The sequence below is a fragment of the Lemur catta genome, chromosome 26 (assembly GCF_020740605.2).
Source record: "Lemur catta isolate mLemCat1 chromosome 26, mLemCat1.pri, whole genome shotgun sequence".
NCBI lineage: Eukaryota > Metazoa > Chordata > Mammalia > Primates > Lemuridae > Lemur > Lemur catta.
The window spans coordinates 7719211-7743793 of NC_059153.1; the positions used below are offsets into that span (position 1 = coordinate 7719211).

General features: G+C 40.9%; 1 protein-coding gene across 1 annotated transcript; it reads right to left on the reverse strand.

The window, feature by feature from the left end:
- Positions 1-3806: 3806 nt before the first annotated feature.
- On the reverse strand, positions 3807-24583 carry LOC123627641 (ankyrin repeat domain-containing protein 26-like). The gene is made up of 6 exons (XM_045537316.1): positions 24560-24583; positions 21685-21760; positions 17547-17607; positions 17266-17459; positions 14071-14191; positions 3807-3814 (listed from the first exon to the last, which is right to left on the reverse strand). The coding sequence occupies exons 3-6, from the start codon at positions 17575-17577 to the stop codon at positions 3807-3809; spliced, it is 354 nt and encodes a 117-aa protein (XP_045393272.1). The 5' UTR covers positions 17578-17607; positions 21685-21760; positions 24560-24583.

The following is a 24583-nucleotide window of genomic DNA, read 5'->3' on the forward strand; positions in this document are numbered from 1 at the left end:
AGGGAGCTTCAGCCTTTCAGTTTCTCATTTCACTGGAACCCACACAAATGTGCTACACAACCCACTCAGACTGCAGCAGCCAGAGGGCACCAGTGAATCTCGGGGACCTGAGCGATCTCACAGCTGGCACATTCTGGGCAGGCTGCCTACATGTGAGAGGACAGCACCGAATCCCAGAAGGGCTCCTTGAGACACAGGTGTCAAGAATGACAGGTCTCATTCTTTTAGACCCTTCTCATCTTGCTCCTCCCTCCCTCTTCTGTCCACCGCTGCTGGCACAGCCCTGGCAGTTCCTGCAGATTTCGTGCCTAGTGTAATCAGTGACATAACCAGGATGCTAACATGTCACCTGACTTCTCCTCCGTCCAGGTACCACTGTGCAGCAACTGCTTCTATCTAAGAGGTCAAGCTCTTTCCACAGCTGTCCCCTTACTATATACGGCGTCACTAATTCCTACCTACCCTTGTAAAAAGCACAGCAGCCACAAATATATTTAGCGCATTTTGTTTTTGAAAACAAATTCTAATCATCAAAATATCACTAATTAGAATTGTTATTATTATACTCCCACTTATTCACTATTCCCCACAATTTTCCATCTCCTGTTTCCTCAACATCTTGACTTGACTATCCAACATTATAAAATCTTCAGGTTTCAGGCACTATCTTTTTTAATTCCAGCTTCCAAAACATTCTACTCCAAACTCTTTCTCTTTCAATGTCATTAGACCTTTCACACGTTCCCATGTTCCCATGTACCATGCAATTTTACATTTGGCCACAGCTTGACCCGGAAGAATTCTTTAGCTTTTAGGTCAACATACTTCAAAGAACAAATTTATTCTTTCCCAATTCTAAGCCTCATTTTTTATCCTACAGTATGATGGCCTCTTAAAAAAAATGCAGCAAACTAGAAGAATTATACTGTACAGGTGTAATGTACTTAGCACACCATTATTTTCTGACTTATAAGCAGAAACATGTAAGACCATCAGTCCTTATATGCAAATGGAGAGGTCAGACCGTGACATCACAACACCCCGTCTTTGATTTTAACATCACTCAGTGCTTAGGTTTCAACCCCATAACACCACCACCACCACACATTACCTCCGAATCCGAATCCCAAGGTGACGACTCTTCCTCTTCTTTTGGTCCAGATGTTAACAAGGACATCTTAGCTATAAAATGTCATTCACACAGACATTTATGAGAACATGTCTCACTGCACATTTCAAATTCCTATACAAGTCTACTGCCATTCATTTTTATTTAGATGAAATAAAAGTAATAGCAAAAAATTATTTCAGAATTGATGCAGATTAAAAGAACAAAAGGTAGGCTATATGAAGAAAAACAGGAAAAGAAATATAATTACAGGAAATGGTTGTTACATATCAAACCACATACGTTAAGTGGTGCCTTTACAACAGTATTTACACATGGAAAAATCTCAGAGATATTCACTGATTTATCGCTCCTGTTATTTTCAAGTGTTACAGTAAAAATGACATTATTTTTTTGCTCTTGTGGAGCATTTTCCATAATATTCCTACCATTTTCCTCTCTTAAACCTGCTGGCTTTGTTGTCTCCTCCTGTGGAAAATAAAAAGAAATGCACTTCAGAACACATTGAATTTATTCACTCCCACACCCACCCACTCAGTCAGATAACACACAGTCACTGTGTTTTCCAAATCATGGGCAATATTCTGGGACAACGCAGAACACATAAAAAGAAGGCAGATTCTGCCTGATATACAAGTGGGACTTGAGATGTATGGAAACAAATAGGAAGACAAATGGGTAAGTCACTAAGTCACCAGTTCGACAAATGGACTGAAGAAAGTCTAGTGAGGGCACAAAGGAGAGAACACTCCATTCTAACTGGGAAACTCCAGAAATGCTACAAAGAGAGGACTGGCTTTTGAAAGGCACACAAAATAGAGATGGAAGGTGTGAAGAATTTCTTGACATGTGGGATCAGCACAAGGATAAGGAAGCAACCAGGCAAATAGGGGAAGCAAAATAATGTGGTAAAACAGCAAAACAGCTATAGGAAGCGGGATGGAGAGGGAAAATGGGAGAATCAGTCATGAAATGAGGATCCCCTCAATGAGGAGATGACTTACATCTTCACAACTATATTTTAAAAGGTCACCCAGGCAGCGATGGAAAGCTAAATGAACTTACCAAGTGAGGGTGGGGGGTGGGAGTCCAGAAAACAGGTTTCCAACATCATAAGTCAGAGAGTGAGTAAGCATAATACGATACGAAAAATGGTGAGCAGGGAGAAGATACAGAACTTGGTGAATGACAGAATTGGGACTGGGGGCAGGACTGGAGAGCTGATTGTTCCTGCTTGAGTCTTTCAGTGCTATTTATTCGGGGTTGTTTACTGGGGTGAAGAAGCCAGATGTCGCAGTATATTACGGACAGTCATGAACCCTCAGAAAAGGGACAAGGACAGCTTCACTTGGCAACGCGTCAAAGCTGAGGCACCCAGTGGACATGATGCACAACACAGAGCTGGGTAAACACATTGGGCGTAGGATTCGGTAAGCTTACTCGGGAAAATTATCTGGAGTTATGAAGGTAAATATTTGAAAACCATACAAAAGTGGTAGAATTCAATAAGGCAAACATAGAAAGAACTCGCTAATTCTAGAAGGATAAGGAGAAGAGGGAAATAAAAGACGGGATGCAATTTTTCAATTACATAACTCAGTGTCTGATTCAAGGATATAAAATATACTTTTATTTATTTACGCAAATATTTACTTCCAGAAAATTCCCGGGATATGCACGTTTAAATGAAATGAAATGAAATGGCTGAATTCTACAACACTGATTCAAAATGCCAGTTCAAGAGGATTCCTTTGTAAAAATTTATCTGATGAGTGTTAAACTGTAGAAGACCTCCTTCTCCATTTGTGTGATTACAGAATTAGGAGGCATCTTTAAGTGCTACTATAATGTAAAAAGGAAACATAATACTCTATGTTGAATTTCACGTGCTTTTCCTTCTGCCCCGGTAAAGGACATACTAATAGCTCTAATTTCCGCTTTATGCCAGATAAGGTAGTAGTTAAGAGTGGGAGAGAGCATCTAGTATGAAGAAAAGTAAAGCCAGGATTATCCACGTTGAAGATTAAAAACCTTCAGGTACATCTACGATTGTCAAGGGGGACCCAATGTTCCTAGGAAGACAGAAGAATTTGACTGAAATGTCAAATGTACAGGGTTTCTCAGTTTTAGAGATGAATGACTGTACAAGCCATGTGAAAAAACTGAATACGAAAGATCACAAAGCTTCCCGGGAAGAATATAAAGCGTGCCCTTAGCGGGAGATATTTTTAAAATTAAAAAATCATCACCCAGAGATGATTTTGTATACTCCTTTGGAAACCATGCCTTCAGCATGTTTCTGTGATAAAAGGTAGTTTATGTGAGCAAGCAATCGACAATTCTGTTTACGTTCACGTGGCATGTGTACATACAGGTGGCCGTTAGGTACCGATATTATTGCCACAAGATAGATCAGAGTAACTCCAGAAAGAAATAATCGCTGCACTGATTTCTCTAAGAGGGTTGTGGCTCAAAATTGCTTTTCTGATTTCATCGAAACAGATTGAGAACCTCCTGTATATAACCTCACATTTCAATTTTTGTTAACAAAGATATCCAATCAAAGGCTTATTTATTTCTCTCTCCTTATTCTCCATAAGATCTAAAACAGCTACCAAGATTATATCAAACAATAACATAAATTACTCAGGTCAGTATCCAGGGACCAAACACTAACTTAGAAACCTTAAACAAGAAACAGAAGAGTCAAAACTTAATAATTCATTAATAAAATCTGAGAAGCCTGAAAGAGATAGCACTTTACATCATCTATGACACAGGTTTTACTTGACCCTCAGTTCTCTGATTTGTTCCCCTATATCTTCTCATCGGGAGAGGATTATGAGAGCTCATGCAGACATCTTCCAAATATGACTCCCGTTACTGCTAATGCATTATTATGTAAGCATTATGATATCCATTAGATTATTTTCATAACAAGAATATCCTAGGGACAAACATTTCCCCAGGTAGTCTGAGCATTTTTGAAATAAGTAACATTTAGTAGCTTACATTAATTTTGTGTTATATTTTGTAATGCGTTCACGTGATTTATACTTCTGTGAATTATCTCTTCTCTGGGAATACATGGGAGTTTAGATTTTAGTAGTACCTTATGAACAAGGGTCGACATTGCAAATACTTCAAGTCACTGCTATCGTGGTTTGTCAAAAAGCTAAAGAGAAATGATTGTACCCACTCAGGGCTTTGCAAGAAAGGGAGAAATACACTGGGATAAACCCTGTTGGGCAATGATGGATGAATGAAAGGCACACATAGCTACTACACACAAAGCTGTAACTAAATATGGGGACAGAGAGGGAATGAAGGGACAGAGACTGAAGAAACGTCTTCTGCAAGAAAAATCTAGGTGGATGTAAAACCATTTCAAAAGGTGGGGGAGCATGGATGAACAACACAAACCAAAAGAAGAGATAATCCCAGTCTATGAGGTCTGAACATAAATCAAGGGAGAAAAGAAAAAAAAATTGGAACTGAAAGATATATTAACAGACATTTGTGTTCATAGCACATCCCTAATAATGATGTCTTACCCTTGACAGTTGCTTTTTGTGTCTACTTCTATAGACTTTGATTTTATTGCTATAAAATGAGACATTCAAGCACTGAAAAATCCTCACCTACCTCTACCTGAAAGCTGAGAAAGAAAAATGGAAACAAAACTGTGCCATCAATTTCCACCTTGAGGAAAAATGGGGCATCAGAATTCTAAAAAGTAATGTGCAGCTTGTAATGATATCATGTCTTAAAGATATCTTGAGAAACCCTCACTAGAAAGAGAACAGAGGGGAATACGGGCAGAATGGCTGACTACAGATATCGGGCACCGGATCATACGAGGAAGAACAGAAAGTCTCAGATGGTAAGGCACACCCCAGGTGTAATTCTAAGGACACAGTGCCAGAACCCACCACAGATCCCACGGGAAGAAGTCACATGGCAGAACAAGAAAGAGCAACATTCTGGCAGAGAGAGACCCCGGAGGACCTGGGAGCCCCACGGAAAGGGTAGGTGGGGAGGTTTGTGTTTCCTCCCCTCACACCTCTGGCAGTCCGCAGGTCCCCAAACTGTCAGGCAGGCCCTCTGTCCTCAGGAGCCCAAGTGCTGCTGCCCTCAGGGAACTGGGAGCTTCCTGAGCACAGAGCACAAGGCCACTGGCACCCTGGAGGTCCTTCTCCCTCCCCACAGACCACAGCCCACCTGGTGGGCACCATACTGCTTTCGCACCCATTGTGTGCCTCTGTGCTGCCCAGGGAGCTTCAGCCCTTCAGTTTCTCATTTCACTGGAACCCACACAAATGTGCTACACAACCCACTCAGACTGCAGCAGCCAGAGGGCACCAGTGAATCTCGGGGACCTGAGCGATCTCACAGCTGGCACATTCTGGGCAGGCTGCCTACATGTGAGAGGACAGCACCGAATCCCAGAAGGGCTCCTTGAGACACAGGTGTCAAGAATGACAGGTCTCATTCTTTTAGACCCTTCTCATCTTGCTCCTCCCTCCCTCTTCTCTCCACCGCTGCTGGCACAGCCCTGGCAATTCCTGCAGATTTCATGCCTAGTGTAATCAGTGACATAACCAGGATGCTAACACGTCACCTGCCTTCTCCTCCGTCCAGGTACCACTGTGCAGCAACTGCTTCTATCTAAGAGGTCAGGCCCTTCCAAGCTGTTTCCACAGTTGTTCCCTTACTATAAGTCATCAGTAGTTCCTACCTACCCTTGTAAAAAGCACAGCAGCCACAAATATATTTAGCGCATTTTGTTTTTGAAAACAAATTCTACTCATCAAAATATCACTAAATAGAATTGCTGTTATTAAACTCTCACGTATTTACTATTCCCTACACTTTTCCATCTCCTGTTTCCTCAACATCTTGACTTTACTATCCAACATTTTAAAATCTTCAGGTTTCAGGCACTATCTTTTTTAATTCCAGCTCCCAAAACATTCTACTCGAAACTCTTTCTCTTTCAATGTCATTAGACCTTTAACACATTACCATGTACCATGCAATTTAACATTTGGCCACGGCTTGACCCGGAAGAATTCTTTAGCTTGTAGGTCAACATACTTCAAAGCCCAAATTGATTCCTTCCCAGTTCTAAGCCTTATTTTTTACCCTACAGTATGATGGCCTCTTAAAAAAAATGCAGCAAACTAGAAAAATTATACTGTACAGCTGTCATGTGCTTAGCACACCATTATTTTCTGATTTATAAGCTGAAACTTGTAAGAGGATCAGATCTTATATGCAAATGGAGAGGTCAGACCCTGACATCACACCACCCTTTCTTGGATTTTAACATCATTCAGTGCTTAGGTTTTAACCCCATAACAACACCACCACCACCACACATTACCTCCGAATCCGAATCCCAAGGTGACGACTCTTCCTCTTTCTTTGGTCCAGATGTTAACAAGGACATCTGAGCTATAAAATGTCATTCACAGAGTCATTTATGAGAACATGTCTGACTCTATATTTCAAATACCTATACAAGTCTACTGCCATTCATTTTTATTTAGAAGAAATAAAAGTAATAGCAAAAAATTATTTCAGAATTGATGCAGATTAACAGAACAAAAGCTAGGCCGTATGAAGGAAAACAGGAAAAGAAAAATAATTACAGGAAATGGTTGTTACATTTGAAACCACAAATGTTAACTGGTGCCTTTAAAACAGTATTTACACATGGAAAAATCTCAGAGATATTCACTGATTTATCGCTTCTGCTATTTTCACGTGTTACAGTAAAAGTGACATTAATTTTTTGCTCTCGTGGAGCATTTTCCAAAATATTCATACCATTTTCCTCTCTGAAACCTGCTGGCTTTGTTGTGTCCTCCTGTGGAATAAAAAAAAAAAAGAAATGCACTTCAGAATACATTGAATTTCTTCTATCACTCACCCACTCACTCAGTCAGATAACACACAGTCACTGTGTCTGCGAAATCATGGGCAATATTCTGGGACAAAGCGGAACACATAAATAGAAGGCAGATTCTGCCTGATATTCAAGCGGTACTTGAGATGTATGGAAGCAAATAAGAAGAGAAATGGGTAAGTCACTAAGTCACCAGTTCGACAAATGGACTGAACCATGTCTAGTGAGGGCACAAAGCAGAGAACAGTCCATTCTAACTGGGAAACTCCAGAAACGCTACAAAGAGAGAAACGGATTTTGAAAGGCACACAAAATACAGACCGAAGGTGTGAAGAATTTCTTGACATGTGGGATCAGCCCAAGGATAAGGAAGCAACCAGGCAAATATGGCAAGCAAAATAATGTGGTAAAACTGCAAAACAGTTATAGGAAGTGGGATGGAGAGGGAAAACAGGAGAATCAGTCTGAACCACACCAGTCAGTGCCATCCTAGAACATCAACTGTCCCCTTCATGGAATGAGGATCCCCTCAATGAGGAGATGACTTACATCTTCACAAATATATTTTAGAAAGGTCACCCAGGCAGCAATGGAAAGCTAAATCAACTTATCAAGCAGGGGTGGAGTGCGGGAGTCCACAAAACAGTCTGCCAACATCATAAGGCAGAGAGTGAGTAGGGATAATAAGATAGGAAAAATGGTGAGCAGGTAGAGATACAGAACTTGGGGAATGACAGAATTGGCGAGTGGGGGGGGAATAGAGAGCTGGACTGTTCCTGCTTGAGTCTTTCACTGCTATTTATACTGCGTTGTTTACTGGGGTGAAGAAGCCAGATGTCGGAGTATATTACGGACAGTCAGGAAGACTCAGACAAGGGTCAAGGACAGCTTCACCTGGCAATGTGTCAAAGCTGAGGCACCCAGTGGACGTGATACACAACACAGAGCTTGGTAAACACACTGGGCATAGCATTGGGTAAGCTTACTCAGGAAAATTATCTGGAGTTATGAAGGTAAATATTTGAAAACCATACAAAAGTGGTAGAACTCAATAAGGCAAACATAGAAAGAACTCACTAATTCTAGAAGGATAAGGAGAGCAGGGAAATAAAAGACGGGATGCAATTTTTCAAACACATAACTGAGTGTCTGATTAAAGGATATGAAATATACTTTTATTCATATACGCAAATATTTACTGCCAGAAAATTGCCGGGATATGCATGTTTCAATGAAATGAAATGAAATGGCTGATATCTACAACACTGATTCAAAATGCCAGTTCAAGAGGATTCCTTTGTAAAAATTTATCTGATGAGTGTTAAACTGTAGAAGACCTCCTTCTCCATTTGTATGATTACAGAATTAGGAGGCATCTTTAAATGCTACTATAATGTAAAAAGGAAACATAAAACTCTATGTTGAATTTCACGTGCTTTTCTTCCTGCCCCTTTAAAGGACATACTAATAGCTCTAATTTCCGCTTTATGCCAGATAGGGTAGTAGTTAAGAGTGGGAGAGAGCATCTAGTATGAAGAAAAGTAAAGCCACGACTATCCACGTTGAAGATTAAAAACCTTCAGGTACACCTACGATTGTCAAGGGGGACCCAATGTTCCTAGGAAGGCAGAAGAATTTGACTGAAATGTCAAATGTACAGGGTTCCTCAGTTTTAGAGATGAATGACTGTACAGGCCAGGTGGAACAACTGTGAATACGAAAGTTCACAAAGCTTCCAGGGAACAATATAAAGCCTGCCCTTAGCAGAGATATTTTTAAAATCAAAAAATCATCGCCCAGAAATGATTTTGTATACTCCTTTGGAAACCATGCCTTCAGCGTGTTTCTGTGATAAAAGGTAGTTTATGTGAGCAAGCAATCGACAATTCTGTTTACAGTCATGTGGCATGTGTACATACAGGTGGCCGTTAGGTACCGACATTATTGCCACAAGATAGATCAGAGTAACTCCAGAAAGAAATAATCGCTGCATTTATTTCTCTAAGAGGGTTGTGGCTCAAAATTGCTTCTCTGATTTCATCGAAACAGACTGAGAACCTCCTGTATATACCCTCACATTTCAATTTTCGTTAACAAAGGTATCCAATCAAAGGCTTATTTATTTCTCTCTCCTTATTCTCCAAAAGACCTAAAACAGCCACCAAGATTATATCAAACAATAGATAAATTACTTAGGTAACTGATGGAATGACTGAACACTAAGTTGGACACGTTTACCAAGAAACAAAAGAGTCAAAACTACTTTGCATCACATAGGACACAGATTTTACTAGATTCAATACAAGACATCACTTTACTAAATGGAAAGTAAGTGAGGATTAAATTTTCCTTACTTCCCACATGGATTCTAATTGATGCTCACTAGGTGTACACATTTGAGGACTAACATGTGATAATTTGAAACATTCATTTTAGTAGAACCTTAAATGATTCTCTTTTCTACATGCTAGCAACATTCAAATTACCCTCTTCTAGCAATTTTAAAATGCCCAGCTGATTAATGTTCATGACAATCATCTCAAACTCTCTTTCAGTCCTTCATTAACGTCAGGGATATGTCATTCTGAAGAATCTTTTGCACTGACTGCCTCTCATTTCTTAATTTGCATTTATTTTTATATTTATTTATTTATTTTTTATTTTGGCTCATCATGGGGGTACATAAGTTCAGGTTATATACATTGTCCATGTCCCGCCCATCCCCCTGAGTCAGAGCCTCAAGCATGTCCATTCTCCAGACAGAGTGCCTGGCACTGACCATGCAGTCATACCTCCATCCCCTCCTACCCTACCTCCCTGAGTCTTAATTTGCATTTAAAAGCATTTCCATCTAGCACTCTGGGAGGCCCAGGCTGGTGGATCCTCTGAGCTCAGGAGTTCCAGACCAGCCTGAGCAAGAGCAAGACCCCCTCTCTACTAAAAATAGAGAGAAATTAGCAGGACAACTAAAAATATATAGGAAAAAATTAGCCAGGCATATTGGCGCATGCCTGTAGTCCCAGCCACTTGACAGGCTGAGGCAGGAGGATTGCTTGAGTCCAGGACTTTGAGGTTGCTGTGAGCTAGGCCGATGACACAGCACTCTAGCCCGCTGTCTCAAAAAAATAATAAAAATAAAAATAAAAAATACAAGCATTTTCTTCATATTTTTTTAATGTGGAGAGATCCTGCTCTCATTTAACTCCACTATTTCTGAGGTGTTTTTATACTAATCTGTCATATTGATGCTCTTATTCAATCATCACGTTTATCTTGCCCTTCGCACATGAATTCTTCCCCTTCATTCATTCCTCCATCCACATATTTGTGGAGCAGCACTTTTGGGTTGCTTTCTAATTCTTTGCTCACACACTGGCAGCCCTGAGAATTGTTTTCTCCCACCAAAGTTTATAAATCTCAATCCTGTACATCTCTCTCTCTTGTGATTACACTGGTTTCTATGATGACCTTGAGGCCATCCACTTCTTTCTAGGATCCTTGTCAGCATGATGAGGGTCAGGGGGTGGTATGTGAACAAAGCGTGGGGAAAAGAAGGGGTTTTTGTTGTTGTGGTTCCTTACACTAACTTACCATTGTGTGACCTTCCTCAGTTGAAGACATCAAGACAGGTTGCAGACCAGGGCCATGTGTGTCAACGAAACGAGCATGAAAGCCCTGGACTTTGACTGACGTCGGAAGGCTTTCAACCACATCTCGGTGATGAGAAATACCGTCCTGTAACATGGTTTCCTTTTCTGTTCCCACACCATTATATTTGCCTTTTAGTACTGCAAAAATAAAGAGTACATGAAAATACGTGTAATTACTTAACAAGGAATAACACAATATAGGCAGTCTTGAAATCGCTTACCACTTTTCGTGAGTTGCTGAGAAGTGGCCATTGGCTTCGTCAATCCTGGTTGTGCAACATTCTAGAACGAAGAACAGAAGCCTTAATAAAAATGAGTATCAACACGGGTAACTCAAGTGTAATGTTCACCATTACCAGACGAATCAACACAACGTGCACAGATTGTGGAATCACTTGAATGTAGACCCAACACTCAATTCTGTCATTATTTAACACATATCTTCATGTGGGGAGAGCGTTATGGGAGCTGATACAGATGTCCTCAAAATATTATCCCCCTCATCCCTACTTCATTACTATACAAACACTATGATTCATTCAGAGTATTTTCTTAACCAGAATAACCTAGGACAAACATTTTCCGACATAGTTGAGAGCATTTCTGAAACAACTAACATTAAGGAACTCACAGTCATCATGTGTTATATTTTTACATCCATCCTCGTGATTTATATTTGTATGAATTATCTCTTGCCCATGAATATGTGGGAGTTTAGTTTTTACTAGTACCTTACCTAAAAGGATGGAGATTAAAAGTAGTATAAGACACTTCTATCTTGTTTGACAAAAAGCTACAGAGAAATGATTGTGTCCACTCAGGTCTTTGCAAGAAAGAGAGAAATAAACAGGAATAAAGCTCATGTGGCACTGATGGATGAAAGAAAGGCACACATAGCTACTACAAAGAAACCTGTAACTAAATACAGAGGCAGAGAGGGAATGAAGAGACAGACACTGAAGAAACGTCTCCTGCAAGGAAAATTTAGGTGGGTATAAAACCATTTCAATATCTGCAGGCATATGGATGAACACACAAACAAAAAAAAGAAACATTTCCACTCAATTATGAACGTAAATCAAGAAAGAAAAGAAAAGACATTCAGCACAATAAGATCTATAACAGAGACTTCTGTTCATAGCACATCCACAATAATACTGAATAACATTTACGTGACAGTTACTTTTTGTCTCCACTTTTGTAGACTTTAATTTATTGCAATAAAATAAGGCATTCAAGTAGTGAAACATGGTCACATACCACTATCCGAAAGGTGTAAACTTATAAATACAAAAAGAGAAAAATAGAAACAGAAACATTCCATCAGTATCTCCTAGGAGAAAAAAAAAAATGGGTAATGAGAATTCCCAACAGTAATGTGCGGCTAGTAATGATATCATGTCTTAAAGATATCTTCAGAAACCCTCACTAGAAAGAGCACAGAGGGGAATACGGGCAGAAAGGCTGACTACAGATATCGGGTACCGGATCCTACGAGGAAGAAGAGAAAGTCTCAGATGGTAAGGCACACCCCAGGTGTAATTCTAAGGACACAGTGCCAGAACCCACCACAGATCCCACGGGAAGAAGTCGCAGGGCAGAACAGGAAGGAGCAACGTTCTGGCAGAGAGAGACCCCGGAGGACCTGGGAGCCCCTCGGAAAGGGTAGTTGGGGAGGTTTGTGTTTCCTCCCCTCACACCTCTGGCAGTCTGCAGGCCCCCAAACTGTCAGACAGCCCCTCTGTCCTCAGGAGCCAAGTGCTGCTGCCCTCAGGGAACTCGGAGCTTCCTGACACAGAGCACAAGGCCACTGGCACCCTGGAGGTCCTTCTCCCTCCCCACAGACCACAGCCCACGTGGTGGGCACCATACTGCTTTCGCACCCATTGTGTGCCTCTGTGCTGCCCAGGGAGCTTCAGCCCTTCAGTTTCTCATTTCACTGGAACCCACACAAATGTGCCACACAACCCACTCAGACTGCAGCAGCCAGAGGGCACCAGTGAATCTCGGGGACCTGAGCCATTTCACAGCTGGCACATTCTGGGCAGGCTGCCTACATGTGAGAGGACAACACCAAATCCCAGAAGGGCTCCTTGAGACACAGGTGTCAAGAATGTCAGGTCTCATTCTTTTAGACCCTTCTCATCTTGCTCGTTTTACCTCTTCTGTCCACCGCTGCTGGCACAGCCCTGGCAGTTCATGCAGATTTCATGCCTGGTGTAATCAGTGACATAACCACGATGCTAACATGTCACCTGACTTCTCCTCCGTCCAGGTACCACTGTGCAGCAGCTGCTTCTATCTAAGAGGTCAGGCCCTTCCAAGCTGTTTCCACAGTTGCTCCCTTACTATACGTCATCACTACTTCCTACCTACCCTTGTAAAAGCACAGCAGCCACAAGTATATTTAGTGCATTTTGTTCTTGATAACAAATTCTACTCATCAAAATATCACTAAATAGAATTGTTGTTATTAAACTCTCACGTATTTACTATTGCCCACACTTTTCTATCTCCTGTTTCCTCAACATCTTGACTTGACTATCCAACATTTTAAAATCTTCAGTTTTCAAGCACTATCTTTGTTAATTCCAGATTCCAAAACATTCTACTCCAAACTCTTTCTCTTTGAATGTCATTAGACCTTTCACACATTCCCATGGACCATGCAATTTTACATTTGGCCACGGCTTGACCCGGAAGAATTCTTTAGCTTGTAGGTCAACATACTTCAAAGCCCAGATTGATTCTTTCCCACTTCTAAGTCTTATTTTTTACCCTACAGTATGATGGCCGCTTAAAAAAATGCAGCGAACTAGCAGAATTATACAGTACAGCTGTCATGTCCTTAGCACACCATTATTTTCTGACCTATAAGCTGAAAATTGTAAGACGATCAGCCCTTATATGCAAATCCAGAGGTCAGACTGTGACATCACACCACCCCTTCTTGGATTTTAACCTCACTCAATGCTTAGATTTTAACAGCATAACAACAACAACGAAACACAGTACCTCCGAATCTGAATCCGCAGGTGACGACGCTTCCTCTTCCTTTGGTCCAGATGTTAACAAGGACATCTTAGCTATAAAATTTCATTCACAGAGTCATTTATTAGAATATGTCTGACTGCACATTTCAAATACATATACAAGTCTACTGCCATTCATTTTTATTTAGATGAAATAAAAGTAATAGCAAAAAATTATTTCAGAATTGATGCAGATTAAAAGAACAAAAGGGAGGCCTAATGAAGGAAAACAGGAAAAGAAAAATAATTACAGGAAACGGTTGTTACATTTGAAACCACATACGTTAACTGGTGCCCTTTAAACAGTATTTACGCATGGAAAAATCTCAGAGATATTCACTGATTTACCGCTTCTGCTATTTTCACCTGTTACATTAAAAGTGACATTTTTTTTTTGCTCTGGTGGAGCATTTTCAGTAATACTCATACCATTTTCCTTTCTGAAACCTGCTGGCTTTGTTGTCTCCTCCTGTGGAAAAAAAAAAAAAACAGAAATGCACTTCAGAACACATTGAATTTATTCTGTCACTCACCCACTCACTCAGTCAGATAACACACAGTCACTGTGTCTGCCAAATCATGGGCAATATTCTGGGACAAAGCGGAACATATAAACAGAAGGCAGATTCTGCCTGATATTCAAGCGGGACTTGAGATGTATGGAAGCAAATGAGAAGACAAATGGGTAAGTCACTAAGTCACCAGTTCGACAAATGGACTGAACAAAGTCTAGTGAGGGCACAAAGGAGAGAACAGTCCGTTCTAACTGGGAAACTCCAGAAACGCTACAAAGAGAGGAATGGATTTTGAAAGGCACACAAAATACAGACCGAAGGTGTGAAGAATTTCTTGACATGTGGGATCAGCACAAGGATAAAGAAGCAACCAGGCAAATAGGGGAAGCAAAATAATGTGGTAAAACTGCAAACCAGCTATAGGAAGCGGGATGGAGAGGGAAAACGGGAGAATCAGTCTGAACCACACCAGTCACGTGCCATCCTAGAACATCAACTGTCCCCTTCATGGAATGAGGATCCCCTCAATGAAGAGATGACTTACATCTTCACAAATATATTTTAGAAAGGTCACCCAGGCAGCAATGGAAAGCTAAATGAACTTACCAAGCAGGGGTGGGGGTGGCGGGAATCCAGAAAACAGTCTTCCAACATCATATGTCAGAGAGTGAGTAAGCATAATAAGATAGGAAAAATGGTGAGCAGGTAGAAGATACAGAACTTGGTGAATGACAGAATTGGCGACTGGGGGGAGGACTGGAGAGCTGGACTGTTCCTTCTTGAGTCTTTCACTGCTATTTATTCGGGGTTGTTTACTGGGGTGAAGAAGCCAGATGTCGGAGTATATTATGGACAGTCAGAAAGATTCAGACATGGGTCAAGGACAGCTTCACCTGGCAATGCGTCAAAGCTGAGGCACCCAGTGGACGTGATGCACAACACAGAGCTGGGTAAACACACTGGGCGTAGGAATCGGGAAGCTTACTCGGGAAAATTATTTGGAATTATGAAGGTAAATATTTGAAAACCATACAAAAGTGGTAGAATTCAATAAGGCAAACATAGAAAGAACTCGGAAATTCTGGAAATGAAAATGAGAGTGGGGAAATATAATATGGAATGCAATGTTTTCAAATACATTACCCTGAATCTGTCAAGGATATAAAATATACTTTCATTTATATATGCAAATATTTACTTCCAGAAAATTGCCGGGATATGCATGTTTAAATGAAATGACATGGTTGAATTCTAAAGCACTGATTCAAAATACCAATTCAATAGGATTCCTATGTAATAATTAATCTTAAAAGTTTTAATCTGTAGAAGACCTCCTTCTCCATTTGTGTGATTACAGGATTAGGAGGCATGTTTAAATACTACTATAATTTAAGAAGGAAATGTAAAGCCCCATGTTGGATGTGACATGGTTTTTCTTCTGCCCCGGTAAAGGACATAGTAATAGCTCTAATTTCCTCTTTATGCCACATAGGATATTAGTTAAAAATCAGAGAGAGCATCTAGCATGAAGAAAATAAAGCCATGATTATTCAAGTTGAAGATCAAAAATCCGAAAACATCTATGATTGTGAAGGAGGACCCAATATTCCTAGGAAGACAGAAGAAACAGACTCAAATGTCAGGTGTAAAGGATTCCTGAGTTTAAGAGATGAATTCTTCTCTGGGCCAGGTCAAAAATCTATAAATACTAAAGTTCATAAAGCTTCCTGTGAATAATATAAAGGGTCCCCTTTTGGGGAGATATTTTTAAAAGAAAATAAACCATCGTCTAGAGATGATTTTGTATTCTCCATTGGAAATCATTCCTTCCTTGTTTCTATAAGTAGTTTATGTGAGAGAAGAGTCACCAATTATGTTTAAGTTCATGGCATGTGTATATACAGGTGCCCTTTACATACAGATAGTATTAGCATAAGATCAATGAGAATAACTGCAGAAATAAATAATTGCTGCATTTATTTCTCTAAGAGGGCTGTGGCTCAAAATTTCTTTTCTCTTAGCATCAATAAAAATTCAGAACCTCCCTTATATAATCTGAGATTATAATTTTAATTAATCAAAAGATCAAATAAAAGGTTTATTTATTTCTTTCTCCTTATTCTCTAAAAGATCTAAAACAGTCACCAGGATTGTATCAAACAGTAAAATATATTACTTAGGCAAGTTATGGATAGAGAAAACACTAAGTTAGCAACCTTAAGGAAGGAACAAGAGTCTAAACTAAATAATTCATTAAAAAATCTGACAAGCCCCAAGATAGATATCTCTTGGCATTATCTACGACATAGGTTTTACTAGATTCAGATTAAGACATCACTTTACTAAATTTAACAGAAATGAAGAATAAATTCTTTTATTTCTAAGTCATTTTTAACTGCTGCATACTTGGTGCACATATATGGGGCCTACATGTGATAATTTGACCCTTCATATTAATAGAATCATACAGGGTAATTGGGATATCCATCACCTTAATCATTTTCAAATTGTCTTTCATTTCTTCACTGAAATCAGGTACATGTCATTCTGAAGAATCTGAGCATCTTTTGTGCTGATTGTCTTTCCTCAATTTGCATTTAAAAGAATTTCCATCGGATTTTACATATGGAGAGTTCCTGCTCTCATTGAACTCCACTATTGCTGTGGTGCTTTTATAATAATCTCTCACTTTGACTCTCTTATTCAACCCTTGTATTTATCTTGCCCTTCTCTCATGAATTCCTCCCCCTCATCCCTTTCTCATCTACATGTCTGTTGAGCAGTCCTTTTGGGTTGCTTTCTAATTCTCTGCTCACACAATGGCAACTCAAAGAATTCTTTACTCCCAACCAAACTTTAGGAATCTCAATCCCATACATCTCTCTCTCTTGTGATTACACTGCTTTCTATTATGATCTTGAGGACATACATTTCTACGATCCTTGTCAGCATGATGGGGATGGGGGGTGGTATGTGAAAAAAGCATGGGGAAAAGAAGGGCGTTTTGTTGTTGCTTACAGTAACTTACCTCTGTACCACCTGGCTTAGTTGAAGACTTGAAGGAAGCTTTCAGACCAGGGCCAGGTGGTTGCAGGAACGGATCATGAAAGCCCTGCACTTCGACTGATGGTGTGGGAAGGCTTGGAACCACATGTGGATGATTAAAAATGCTGTCTTCAAACATTGTTCCATCTTCTGTTCTCACAGTAAATTTGGCTTGTACTACCATAAAAATAAAGAGTATATGAAAATATTTTTACTTAAATAACAAGAGATAACACAAAAATAGAAAATCTTCAAATAGCTTACCAATTTTCATGTGTTGCCGATAAGCAGTCATTTGCTTTATTACCCCTGGTGGCAGAACATTCTAGAAAAAAAAACAACAGCTTTAAGAATAACGAGTATCAAAGCGGGTAAATTAAGAATAATATTCACCATTACCATACGATCTAACACAAAGGGCACAGATTTTGGAGTCACTCGGATGTAGACACAACCCTCGATTCTCTGATTTGTTCACCTACATCTTCTCATGGGGAGAGGATTATGAGAGCTCATACAGATATCCTCAAAATATCACTCTGCTTATCCCTAGTTCATTACTGTACAAACACTATGATATGCATTAGATTATTTTCATAACAAGAATAACCTAGGACAAAAATTTTCCCAAATAGTTTAGAGCATTTCTGAAAGAAGTAACATTAAGGAACTTACATTAATCACGTGTTATATTTTGACATATGTTCGCATGATTTATCTTTGTATTATCTTTGTATGAGTTATCTCTTGCCCAGCAATATATGGGACTTTAGCTTTTAGTAGTACCTTATATAAAAGGGTTGACACTGCAAATAGTATAAGTCACTTCTATCATGTTCCTTAAAAAGCTAAAGGTAAATGATTGTACCCACTCAGGGCTTTGCAAGAAAGAGGGAAGTAAACAGGAATAAACCATGTCAGGTAATGACGGATGAAGGAAAGGCACACAAAGCTACTACATAGAAAGCTGTAACTAAATATGGAGACAGAGAAGGAATGAAGGGACAGACACTGAAGAAACATCTTTTGCAAGGAAAACGTACGTGGATGTAAAACCATTTCAAAAGGCGGGGGAGCATGTAGAAAATCACAAACAAAAAATAGAGACATTCCCACTCAGTTATGAACATAAATCAAGGAGGAAAAAGGAAAACATTCAGAACAATAAAATATATAACAGACTTCTGTTCATAGCATATCCATAATAGTAATGCCTAATATTTATTTCAGAGTTACTTTTTTTCTCTATTCTGTAGACTTTGATTTTATTGCTATGAGACATTCAAGTAGTTAAACTTGGTCATCTACCACTACCTAAAAGCAAACTCTATTACTACAAAGAGAAAAATATGGAAACAGATATGTTTCATTAATCTACTTGGAGGAAAAAAATGTGCAATCAGAATTCTAAAGATAAGGCATGAAAGACACTGGCTAGGGGGAGGGAGCGGTGCCCTTGCTCACCCAGTGCCCCAGTTGCTGCAGGTGGGGGGGGGGGAGAATGGTCTGCCCCGCCCCAATGTCCACAAGGTCCACGCTCCACAATCTTGTGACTGAGGAAGCACTCAGTGTTCACACAAGTACTGTGCAGCTTGTAATGAAAGATATCTCTAGAAGCCCCCAGTAGGAAAAGCATAGAGGGGATACAGGCAGAAGGGCTGACTAGACACACTGGGGCACCAGATCTTGTGAGAAAGAACAGAAAGTTTCAGAGGACAAGGCACAGCCCAGGTGCCATTCTGAGGAAAGAGTGCCAGAAGCAACCACAGATCCCACAGGAAAAAGTCTCAGGGCAGAAGAAGAAGGGGCAAGATTACAGCAGAGAGAGACCCCGGAGGAACTGGGAGCCCCATGGAAAGGGTAGGTGGGGAGGTTTGTTTTTCCTCCCCTCACACCTCTGGCAGTCTGCAGGCTCTGAATCTCTCAGACAGCTCCCCTCTGTTCTTGAGAACACAGCACCAGGCTGCCAGCACTGTGGAGGGTGCTCTTCCTCACCATACACCCGAGCACATGCAGTGAGTGCCATACCACTTTCGTGAAAATCGTGCCTCTTTGTCCTGTCTAGGGGGATTCAGCCCTTCAGTGTCTTATTTTTCTTTTCCGTTGTCCCCCCACAAATATTCTGCAACACACACTCACACAGCAACAGCCACAGTTGGCCAGTGAATCCTGGGTGAACTGTGTCATCCCAAATCTGGGACATTCCAGGCAGGCTGCCTAAGGGTCAGAGTACAGCATAGCATGCCAGAAGGGCTCCTCGGGACATACGGGACCAGAGGGCCAGGTCTCCTCCTTTTAGACTCTTCTCTTCCTCCTTCTCCTACCCTCTCCTACCTACCGCTGCTGACACAGCCATGGCCATTCCTGCTCAGGGTTGGCATGGGCACCCCAAGGGATGACTATGCTACGGCAATCAGGAGCAACTTCCTCCCCTTTGTCACTGTTCCCTCCATACCATGGATACCACAGATAGTGCACCTCACACCTCTCCCCCTATGAAACTGCAATGATCCGAGGGGTACTCTGACCGTGAGGGCCCTGCCCGCAGGACCTCCTAGTCCTGCCTTGGCTGGCTGCTCCAGCACAATGGGTGTTACTCTAAAGCACAAGGACATTAATCCTCCCTGAGTACTCCATGGGCAACTCAGGACCAAAACACCTCTCCCTGTCACAGTTTGGGGATTCGACTCATCAGATAGAAGGCCAGCTCTGCAGGCCTTTCCCATTCCCCCAGGATTCAATCACATCATTCAGGGCCATGGGGATGTGTGAACTGACCTTCAGAAGGGAGGGAGGCCACCTGGGCAGAAATGAAAGCAGAGTTCACTGTGGGTCTGAGCCACAGTGAACTTGCCAACTTGCCGAGTACCCCTCCCCTCACAAGATGGGCATGTTTTCTGTCAGGGCCAGGGTCCTGGGAAGGGAAGCTAGAAGCTTATAGCCTGCAGATGCATTACTGGTAAACTTATTTGCCTTGGACTGCTGCCAGGGACCAGATGCCAGAGGAGAGCTGCGGGACAAGGGAAGTGGCAGGAGAGTGAAACCCACTCCCATCTGCTGGACTGTGAATTCCTGACTTCTCCTCCCACAGGAGCAGACTTGTTGGCATGGTGGGAACACCCAGCCCCTAACTGGTGGCTATCTCCAGTGGTCTGAGACATGACCGTGTTCCCTGCTGAGACAGCATTTGTATCCACCTTTGTGGAGCCTCAACATGGCTCTCCCAAACCATCCCCACCCAATCTCACTTGCCTCTCCCTGACAGCTCTGGTGCAGCACAAGAAGGGGTCCCTTGGGGGATCCAGAACCCCCCCCCATTGCCTGGGACGACATGCTTCTCGATTGACTGAGGCTAAAAACAAGCGCCAAAAACCCCACTACAGTGGACTCTCTCCAGCAAGCAACATGTACTGGCAGGGCAATCAACATGTACGGGTCAGCACAGCACTGACACATTGCATGGTACAGGATTTGGCAGACTTTTACCCACAGGCACCACCTACTGACTTCAAGGTTAAACTGAATGTCCCAGTATAATTCATGCTGTTACATCTACAGGGTGGAGAAAGAGACAACATAACAACAAACCTCCATCTCCCCATCTCAACAAGAGGCAGGGTTTGAGAAAGAGAATTCAAATTTCTAAATGTCCACAAATTCTTTTTTTTCTCAGTAGGGATACAGTCTCACCATGATGCCCAGATCGTCTTGAACTCCTGGGCTCAAGCAAGCCTCTCACCAAAGCCTCCCAAGTGGCTGGGACAATAGGCTCACGTCACCATGCCTAGCTAAAGTTCCACTACTTCTAATATTATTTAAGTCTAAACAGAGCACTAAGGGTATAAATAGAGAAAAAGATCTCTCCTAAAAACTATATGATACCAAAATAACATGTGTCTAAGAGAAAAAAGAGGAACTTTATGCTATGTGCTATACAGTTTTGGAAATAAAAGGCACCAGGGAGATTCCATGATCACTGTAATAAGCAACTGGATGCATTAAAGATTAATTCAGACATAAGTATTATAAGAGTCATGTCAGTATGACCTAAAAGTAAGAGTAAGGACATGTATGCAAATTAACCTGGACCAAATTTCATATTTCCTCTACCATGGGAAAGCTTTACCTAATACAATTTCCCTGTCACTCTGTATTTCCTGGATCATTCTTTTTTTAATCAGATCCACCCCCTGAAAAGTATTTATCAATCCTCTCTTATTTACCAAAGTAAAAATTTAAAGAAAAAATTCAAGGGGTCCTATTATCAAATGGTGTTCTCTGAACAACTTTCTATTACCAAGATGAAACCATGATAGGTGGACCACTGCTAAATATTATGAGTTAACACTATAGAAAATTAGATACAGAGTGAAAAAATTAGTTTCTTGAGAGACTACTTTACCTTGGTATCAACATCGAGGTGTTCAGAAAATGAGTCAGTATCCAGTTTTCCATAAATATCCGGTTTGATGGAAATCCTTTACAGCAAAAATAAACAATAGAAATAAGCCAGGTCATTTCCTTAAAAGAAAAACATTGGCCAGTTCTTACCTGGGCACCCACTCCCAAATAAAACACAAGAATCAGGCGAAAGGTCACCTACCACTATACTAAATGCCGTTTCTACATAGAGTTAGTATTTAGTCTCTGATTTAAGAAAAATTTTACTTACCTGTTTTTCTCTCCGCCTCTCCCAAACTTGGAAATATTCAATGAAAACTTACTTCTAGTTCCATAATGATTAGTGACAGCTAATATATTGACAGAGCCTGAGAATAATTTCTCTTAACTAATAGCCTATCCAGTTAATGGGTGACATAACTCGTGTTATCTGAACTGGAACAAACCTGATAACCTGAAACAAGGTAGAAAGATACCACCCCTTCTCCATTATCTAGCTCTGGTTCTAAGACTAATCTGTATCACTGAAGATTGGCAGTCTTGGACTCTCACCATGGAAACCTTTTCTGAAGGCCCCATTGTTTCCCTTTACCCACAAACAGCACAAGGACTGCCCCAAAACATTTGAAATGCCTGGAAGTTAAATGCACAAAACTCAAAGAACAAATGCATACACACTGATAATCGATATAGGGGGGAAAAAAAACCAGTAAATGCATATGTTGTTATTAGGAATACTCTTCCGAGAAACAATAAAAAATTAAAAATTATAAAATCCAATTGTTTCCCGATATAGGTCCTGTCTTATTCAGGTCCACATAAACTAGCAAGCCCTTAAAAAACTTCACAGGCACTCAGATACCCAAGCAGAGAGACTCCTGGAAAAACAGAATCCTGGAAGTTGTACTTCTATTTCCCATAGTATTATCTAAACGTCTTCCTTCTTATGGGCTCCCACTTCCAGATCCCTCCCTCTTCTGCAGGGCTCCATGGCAGTCTCCAACCTCTAAATATTCAGCCTAAGAAAGCACAGATTCCTGAAAGGATGGGCCCAAGTGACCAAGAGCAGGAGATCTCTATTTCCCTGCTCCTAGAAAACAAGTGAAAGGGACGCTCAGTCACACTCTCCTAGCAGAGACATGTTACAAACTACCCAACTGAAGCTCCATGAGGGATCTCCCAGCCATTCCCACCCCTGCCTTCCCTACATGTACATGGGAAGGACATCAGTGAATTGGGAAAAGAGGTGGCGGAGACACCGGACCTGGGACACACATCTGTCTTTCAGGAACCTCCAGACCCTAGGAATCGAGGGGCTCTCAGCCAGTCCTCTGTAACTTGAGGTGGAAGCAGATCATACCACATTCTGATCTGCTCTACAGATTCTTCCAAAATTCTTCAAACATCTTTCAATAGCAACCTCCAAATCTGTCAGTTCCTCCAATTAAACAAAAAAACAGCAAGCTCTTCAGGACTCCCTTTGAGTCCTCTATTTTAACATACTCTTCCAGATAACTCCCGACACCCTGTGTCCTTCATTCCTATGATTCATCTTTATCAAACTTCTCAGGTACTCCAATATTCTGATTTCTTTTCTAAAACGCTTATTCCTATACAACCCAGTGTTGTTTCTCTTCAAACTTGGCGTTCCCCTGCTAATTCCATTCATATCCACTAACACTGAGTTCATCAGCTAATTCCATTCTTATCCTTTTCCGTTGGCTTCACTAGACCCACACCCACTGTCTATTATTAAAACACTCACCTACAGGATGATAAACAAGGAAGAGTACTGGGCTTTCAATTAAGAAACCTGAGTTCTAACACTCACTATCTCCAAATGAGTCACTTTAATCTCTTTGACTTTCAGGTTCTCCACCTGAGCAATTACTAGGGCAGGATGTTAAGCACAGGTGGAATTCCTAGAGAATACTTTGCTTGGTCTCTTAAGATTGCTTAAAATCCTGAAATTCTGTGTGCTTTGGATTTCCTCTATAGGAAAATGTGGAAGACTTAGCTGGCAGAATGGAAAGGAAAAAAAACACAACAAAAGAAATACCAAAAAAGGCAGAGAAGAAAGAAAACAAAATCAAGACAAGATTAGGGAAAAGTCACAGAAGAAGAAAAAAGATGCTAGGAAAAAAGAAAAATCTTCATGAACTAGGCATGTGCAGTAGCTGAGGATAGTCTTACTGTCTACTTACTGGGAAGTCAGTAAGTAGAAAGATCAATCAGAAAAATCCTCTAAATAGATGCTAACTGCAATTAACAAAACATGGCATACATGTAGACATCCTTCACTTACAGGAAATTAACTCCTTCTAGGACTTGCTTGGTCTTGCTTATGTTAAACCTATGGTCCTGTGGCCACGGCAAAGTGAGATCTGCCCTCAAACTTTTGATGGTGAAAACAATGACCACTGCAATTGTTGAACATATCAGGACAAGCTGTTGACTAACCAGGCTTCTAAGGAACACTTTGGAGGAGAGTTAACGTATAACTAAATCTGACTTTCTGCATCGATCTCAGTTGGACCTGTACCTGGATCCCAGTGCTGCACAGTTCTTTATCATATGCTCAGGGGAAGAAGTAGGGATTTGGGAGCCAGGCAGGTTTATTGTCAAATCATGGGTCAGCTACTTGTTCGCTATGGGATCATGGGACAGTTAGTCAACTTCAGAACCACAGTAGCCTAATTCCTAAACAGGAATAGCACAAGTACTTTGCAAGTATTTGTGGAGATTATATGAGATGATCAATGTTAAGTACATGATATGGCATCTAGCTCATAGTAGAACACTCATCAAATATTAGTTTCTTTGCTTTGTATTCCCTTAGTGAACACATAATTTTTAAAAAATAGGTAAGATCCTACCTGAACACGGGGTCTCCAGCAATC